At 35.7% G+C, this 7897-nt stretch overlaps 1 protein-coding gene across 1 annotated transcript; it reads right to left on the bottom strand.

Moving 5' to 3' along the window:
* Positions 1-1172: 1172 nt before the first annotated feature.
* On the bottom strand, positions 1173-6115 carry LOC128520519 (C-C chemokine receptor type 4-like). The gene is made up of 3 exons (XM_053494786.1): positions 5933-6115; positions 5593-5671; positions 1173-2422 (listed from the first exon to the last, which is right to left on the bottom strand). The coding sequence occupies exons 2-3, from the start codon at positions 5643-5645 to the stop codon at positions 1402-1404; spliced, it is 1074 nt and encodes a 357-aa protein (XP_053350761.1). The 5' UTR covers positions 5646-5671; positions 5933-6115; the 3' UTR covers positions 1173-1401.
* Positions 6116-7897: the final 1782 nt, after the last annotated feature.

Raw genomic sequence — 7897 nt, 5'->3', positions numbered from 1 at the left:
ACATTATCCAAAAGAAAGATTAGCATCCGTACTCAATAACTGTCTGGATTCAGTTTTGTCATTGCAAAAAGTCAATGAAAAACAGTTAACATAAATCCAAAGGTGCATAAATGCCATATTAACAATAAAAAAACAAATGCATTTATAAAGCATTCGGGGTCATATGTATGTACAGAGTATGGATGTCTTACATACAGGATGTGCAGAGGTATTATAAACAGGATATACTCGAATTGCAATATTGTGACTAGTTAATGTTTGAAAATGATCCCTTTGGCTCCCAGAACTACTCTCTCAAAATTTGAGTCCTAGAATATGTCCATGCTTTCGGGAAAAAGAAACTTTTACAGATGTGATAACCTGGTCATTCAGTACATTCAGGTCGTCAGCCGACTTCATTTTATTGCCACATAATATTGCTAAGCAACTGAAGCAACCTCAGATCATAACACTGCCTCCAGAGGCTTGTACAGTACAGTGCGCATGATGCATGATGGGTGCATCGCTTTAGGCGCTTCCCTTCTTACCCTGATGTGCACATCGCTCATAAATAGGCTCAACATGGACTCTTCAGACAACATGACATTTTTTTATTGCTCCAAAGTTCAACCTTCTAGCAAACTAAAACCTTTTTTTTTCTGATTAGTCTAATTAACAAATGGTTTTGTTAATAAATGGTTTTGTTATGGCCGCACAGAATCCATTCTGTGAGTCCTGGGCACATTGTGTGCACGTGTGTGTGTGTGTGTGTGTGTGTGTGGAAATGCTTTTATTTTTAAATGCTTATGATGTATTTTCACCAACCATTAAATAGGATTTTGCACTTTTGACACTATGCTTCCTTGTTTTAATAATATATTTCTAAATATTTCATGCTAAACAGATTAAAACTGCATACATGTATGCAAGTGTATCTGTGTAAATATCATTTCTTAATAATTCTAAGATTTTAGACACAATTTAGGTCTGTTTAGTCAGTTAGATGGGGTTGTACCGACCACAATGCTGATGTTGTAATTTCTAAAAATGTGCACAAATAACTTTAAATAACTTTAAATAACTTCCTGAGAACATGTACTCTGTATCTGTACACATAGCTAAAATGCAGTACAATCTTTGCTTTATTCTAAAATGTAATTACAGTAAATTTATTACTTTAAAAAGATACAGTTTTTTTATTTCAAGAAGGAAAATATGTATTTATGAGTCCCACACCAACCAAAAGTAGAGCTACAGAGTATAATATTGTATTTTCTGCTTGTCTAAATGCAAGGTTTTATAATGCATACATATGGAAGTTTGATCCTTTTTACCATAACCCATGAATCATTTTTTTTACCAGTAACAACTAAATGCACATTTATAGAAGTTAAAAACAAAGTTTTCAAGGTACTCCAATATTTAGACAGCAACTGAGCGTTCATCCACACTAGTGGTCTGTGAATACACAGAGCCCGGAACCTGAGTGATGTAGCGCTTCAAACACTGCACATGGACGCATGGTGTCTGGAGGAGGAGCCTGGCAAGGTGTCTTCTGAACTTTTCACCCACAAACACATAGAGGAACGGGTTGAGGCAGCTGTGTGAGTACGCCACGGCTTCAGTGGCTTGCAACATCAGCTGGATACTTTTGCTGAGCTCACAGTCTGAAGACAGGATATTTCGCAATTCCAGTGCTTTGAGGAGTGCTGCAATGTTGTACGGTATCCAGCAGCAGAAGAAGACCACCATGACCACAACAACAAGGCGAATAGTCAGTGGTTTTTTTGATGTACGAACGGTCTGAAGTCGCCATAGTATCATTGAGTAGCAAAATCCCACAATAGTCAGTGGAATTAACATGCCCACAACATTCATTTTAAAAAAAGCTGCACTTTTCGAACCATTGTAACTTTCTAAATTAATTTTTGGATAAGCATCGCAATTATTTTGGTCATCCATTCCAAGATCCAGTAGTTCAGGAAAAGATGCTGGAATAGTTATAATCCAGACGACCACGCTAGCAAAAATCCCATACTTCTTAGATCGGATTCTCAAAGCAAACACAGCATGGACGATAGCCAAGTATCTGTCGATGCTCATCAGCACAATAAAGAAAATTCCAGCATAAAATCCAATGTAGTACACACTGAGGACCAGAGTGCACATGGCGTTACCGAAAACCCAGGTATCTCTGGCATAGTGAGCCAGGAACGGGAGAGTGAAGATTAGTAGAAGGTCAGCGATGGCCAGGTTCAGGAGACACACATCAGTCATGCTTTTCATTTGAGCACCTCTCAGGATCACCCACAGCACCAGCATGTTGCCCAGGAAGCCCACCACGAAGAACAGAGAGTAGAGCACTGGGAGGAACCAGCTTGCATGGGCTTCGTATTCACACGGTGGTGAACCATCAATCTGAAACACAGTTGATGGGCTGATACTGAAATTATGAAGAGGAAAGAGGGGGAGAGAGTTATTACATTAATTAGCAAATGGGAAGCCATTAAAGGTATTCAGAAAAGATTTAATAGTGGACATAGTATAAGTAACACTTTTTTCATTATGGCGTTAAAAAAGTATTCCTATTTACAGCATGACTGGCTAGATGCTTTACTATGTTTGAAATGTTATAACGTATGAAAGTCTGATGGGAGAGAGTTGCTCTCACACAGTTTACCCATTAAGAATAGGAACAAAATTACCCTCATGGAAACTCACTACAACTAATGTTACTCTCATGTGGGGCAAACGTGCATATTTACTGGCAAAATATTTTCTCTGCATCACTATTTTTTTCTTTCCAGTTGCGGCAGATCTGGTCTGACTGTTTTGGTGTTTACATGATGCATTTTCATTTGGATTGGGCGATTACTTTTTATTATATTCTAATTCCATATATATATATATATATAATCCAACATTTTCCATTAAACACATTCACTTTATTTACGACAGCTTGATTATGTGCTGATCATGTGACAGAATGAAAGGAGAGGAAGTGGTGGCTCAGGTGGTTGAGACTCAACCTCAAAGGTTTGGACATACCTTTTTAATTCCATGGTCTTTTCTTACTTTCATTTTTTTCTACACTGTTAAACAATGTAGAAATATGCAATGATCTTCTTTGAACAGCTTATATTGAGATATGTCTGATACTTATGCACTATAAAACCTTTATAATGGCTATAATCTGAGGTGCTGTTTATTCATCTGTGATTTTTGAGGCTGGTATCTCTAAATGAACTTCTCTCCTGCAGCAGAGGTAAGTTTTAGTTTTGGCATTCCTGGTAAGGTCTTCATAAGACCCAGTTTCATCATGGTGCTTGATGGGTTTTACAAATGCACTCGACAATACTGTTCAAGAACTATTTCAGAACAGTTGACCTTCGTGTCTTAAAATAATTTACTGTTGTCCTCATTATTTAATTACCTAATTTCATTTGTGTTATTGCATAATTATTGCATAAAATGTAAAAAAGGATCACTAAACAAAAACATTTAGTTAGAATAGGTGTCTAACTTTTGTGTCCAATACCTTGCAAATCTAATAGATCATTAGTTCAAAGCTTTTAAGAATTTTGCAGCCAAAGCATAGTGGAACCTTGAAATACGAGCATCATTTGTTCTGGAAGCAGGCTCGTATTTCAAAACACTCATAAACCAAATAAAATTTAAATAAAAATTTAAATTATTTGTTTCAAAGCCCCCCCCCCCCAAAAAAAAAAAAAATAATAAAATAATTAACACAAAATATTAAGTAAATATAAAAAATAAAAAAAATTAATCTGCCCTTTATCCTTAAACAAAAAGTTCAAATAAATCCTGACACATAAGTGTTTCCGTTTGTGCATGCAGGCGCTGTGTGTGTGTGTGTGTGTGTGTGTGTGTGTGTGTGAATCTAAAGTAAGCTCCCATCTCCTCCTCTCTGCCTTCTCATCTAAACACAGTTACCCTTCCTCCACTTTTTTCACGCACACTCGCACACCGGAAACACTGTTTTATCTGAAAATTTAACAAAAAATCTCTCTTATGACACTCGATTGAGCAACACACTAACAGAATCACTGCTGTAAAGTAAAAATGAAAAAAACCTACATTTTACCTTTAAATAGAATTGCGACAGAGCAGTGTTTCTGTGTAGAGCAGAGAGAAAGAGTGTGTGTGTGTGTGTGTGTGTGTGTGTGTGTCTGTGAAGGCGAAAGTAGAAGAAGTCTGTGTGTGTGTGCGTGTGTGTGTGTGTGTGTGTGTGTGTCACAGTGTCCAATGACAAGCACACACAGACACAAAGAGCAGGCTGAGCCTTGAGCAGAGAGCCTTGCTTTTCACGCACGCTGTACACACACGCATACAGACACAAAATAAAGTATGTTTTACACACACACGGTCACAAAATGTGTGTAACTGTAAACACTGTATAGTAAACAGTTTACACATGCACGTATGTTGATTATACCAGTAAGAGATGCGCACTAAGACCCAGCAGGGAAGACGATTACCCACAATTCCGCAGCGCAAAAGAGAGAAAAACCGTTGGCTCAGCTGTGATTACCTGATGCTCAGCGTCAAAACAAGAAATGCATACGTGATACATCTGGTACTCATAAACCAAGACTTGTTCCTTTTTCAAAATTCCAAAGTCAAAATTGATTTAAAAATTTTGCTCGTCTTGCGGAACACTCGCAAACCGTGTTACTCGCAATCCAAGGTTCCACTGTATGCTTAAATGCAAAAACCTAGACACATATGCTTTTGCTTGGGAAAAGTGTTTACCTTGGAAATGTGAACTAAATGCAAGTGATTTGAATAAGTATGAAGAACCCAGAATACTGACTTAGGTCGCTGTTAAATCTGACTCTAATTACTGACTTTTCATGCATAAATGCATAATATGTGCCTTTTCAACTTAAGACATTAATTTTGAATATAATCCTTAAGATTTATTCATTTAATAGACATTGTCTCAGTAATCTGCCAAAAACTTTTATATAAACTTCAACTTATATAAACTTTTAATCATAGGAATGTCAGCAGCAAATCTAATCTAGATAAAGTATTCATTCTGCCACATCCTTTTGCATAAATGTCAGAACTTTGTGGTTGGTTTATCAAATTCATGAAGCAGATAAATGCAGTAAACATGTACACCTTTGTTTTAGGTTACATTTAGTTTTGATAGATATATACATTATAAGTTGAATGTAAATCTTTAATGAAGCAACACTTAATAATTTACAATAGACTTATATCAGAAGTCATAAAAGGACATTATGTATTTTGTCACGTCTTTTCTTGAAGAAGAGGGCAGATTATTATCCTATAATTACCTGTGAAACCTTTTTCAGAAAGGTTTATAAAGAATAGATAGTGCTTCATAACAGTTCGCATGAATGTAAATGAGATTTTCACATCAGATTAAAAGCGTTTCCAAGTAGATTCACTTCTTGTTAAATTCTTGGGTAATTAAAGGTTCATCCGGTCTCTTAAGTATTTCAACATGTCACAGCAATTATTTATTAAAAAAGGTTATACATCATTTAAAAAGTGTCTAATAAAGTGTTAAATAATAAAGAGGCTAGGATTTCATAAAATCTGAATACAGATTGTTCTCACTTGATTGCTGTGACCTTCTCGAATCCACTGGTGGTGTTTGACATCATTGCCATTTGGCATAAAACACTAAACGGTCGTGCTGGATTTAAAAAAACAAAGAAAAAGAAAGAAAGAAAAAAAGAAAGAAATGAGTTATGGCAAATCATGGCCAGTCTGTACCGAAAAATAAATGTGAAGCTCCTACATATGGAGATCAACCAAAGAAAAAACAGAGATCATGATTAATCCATACAACAACATACTTAATAACACACATTAATCAACATTTAAATTAAATATAACAACATAATCAAATTCTAAGTGAAGCTTTATGCGGCAACATTGCCTCGGGGGTACTTACGGACTTTGAAAACAGACTTGTTCTTTGTCAGTCAGCATCCAAAACTGAAATGTGAAGTTGCTGCTTGAGGTTTATGGTTTTTCTGCTGGTTTGTTGCTACTGATAATTTCTGATTAGTTTGCCCAACCAACAGCTAATGCTCTTATATGCATTAGCACTGAGGATATGGTTGTACAAACAGTCTTGGAGCTTACTGACTTCTCAGAAACGTCTGTGGTAATTAAATGTGAGCAATAAAACTAAATTGTGAGTAGACATACCAAACGACAAGCAGTCATTTATATTTGGTTTAAAATGTCATTTAGTGTGATATAATTTACATTTGAACAATTTTATATGACAGCAGTTTTGTCTTAGGTTCAGAAGTGGCTTGATTCTAGTAATGCAATAATTAGTCTAGCCTTTTTCCTGAGGATGCCTGTGTGTGGTGGCTCATGATGCACTGATTCCAGTCTCACTCCACTCCTTGTGAAGCTCTCCCATGTTCTTAAATCAACTTTGCTTTACAATCTTCTTCTCACCATACTTCTCCCATCTAGTCAACTTTCCATGAATATGCTTCAACCCTTTATAAACAGTCAGCACTTTCAGTAACCGTCTGTGGCTACTCAAATGGTAATTATCTGAAAAACTCCCAAGTCAGCAATCTATAGTTACTGATGTAGACTGAGACATCCACAGTATTTATCCTGTATCAATAATAATTGACTTCGTGTTAATAATAATAATTTTTCTCTTCTAATTTGAAAATGAAATTGCTGTTTTGTATGCTGTATTTAAACATTTCGTGGCATGTAAAAAAAAAATTACATTACTTTCCACATTATTTAACACAGAATGTCCTACAAATCTGCCCACCGACTTCAATTCCCTAACAATAGAGTTACCTACAAACATGACCCCCACCTCCTAGATCACAGAGAAACCACAGAGAAACCATGAGACACTCACATTCGCAAGTTTCCTAATGTCCCACACCTGGACCCTTCTGCTGGTTTGACGCTTCTGATAATGTCTGATTACTTTGTCCAACTAACAGCTATTGCTCTCATGTGCATTAGCACTGAGAATATGGTTGCATAAAGAGTCACAAAGCTTCCTGACTTCTAAAGAACAAAATGTGGTAATTACTGTAGATGCCAGATAAAAAAGAATTCTGAGTAGAGATACAAAGAGGCTTAGCATACAAAAGACAAGCAACCATTTACAATTGGTTTAAAATGTGATTTAGTGTGATAGATTTTACACCACAATTCAAATCTCATATCTGTTTGGTATATTGCTGTTGAACAATTTTATATAACAGCAGTTTAAAAAACATAAATGAATAAACCCGGGTAAAATATTAATTATAAACATAATCCTTCATCAGACTTCATCGAAGGTCTGACTCCTTTACCATGCATACGTGGGTGGCTGCACACATCCAGTTTATAAAAGCAACCCCCTAGCTGAAGATAAGGTTATACAATTATGGAATAAAGAATGGGAAGATCAACATAAAAACTGTTTAAAATAAGAAGATCTAAATAAAACCAACTGAAAATGAGAAGGTCCATTTAAAACCAATTTAGAATGGAAAAATTGACACAAAACCATTTGAGAAGCTCCACATAAAACCAATTGAGAATGCTGTATAAAACTATTTGTAAATGGGAAGATTCCCATAAAACACTTGAGAATAGGAAGATTCGCATAAAACCATTTGAGAATGGAAAAATTGACATAAAACCATGTGGGAATGAAAAGTTCCACATAAAACTAATTAAGGGTGAGAAGCACTACATAAAACTATTTGTGAACAAGAAAATACCCATAAAAACACGTAAGAATGGGAAGATTCACATAAAACCATTTGAGAATGGAAAGATCCACTTATCACCAATTTAGAATGGAAAAATCTACCTAAAACAATTTGAGAATAGGAAGATTCCCATAAATAAAAGGTTCAAAGAAAATGTACTT

Source organism: Clarias gariepinus, chromosome 4 (assembly GCF_024256425.1).
Source record: "Clarias gariepinus isolate MV-2021 ecotype Netherlands chromosome 4, CGAR_prim_01v2, whole genome shotgun sequence".
NCBI classification, from domain to species: domain Eukaryota; kingdom Metazoa; phylum Chordata; class Actinopteri; order Siluriformes; family Clariidae; genus Clarias; species Clarias gariepinus.
Note: the sequence above shows the minus strand (reverse complement) of the source record. Positions and strands in the feature narration are given on the sequence as shown.

What these genes read in the sequence shown, in the direction of transcription:
- LOC128520519 (XM_053494786.1), bottom strand. Translation starts at nt 5,645, where the DNA reads ATGGCAATGATGTCAAACACCACCAGTGGATTCGAGAAGGTCACAGCA. An exon ending in GAGAAGGTCACAGCAATCAA is followed by an intron (nt 2,423 to 5,592) that starts GTGAGAACAATC and finishes TCATAATTTCAG; the next exon opens with TATCAGCCCATCAACTGTGT.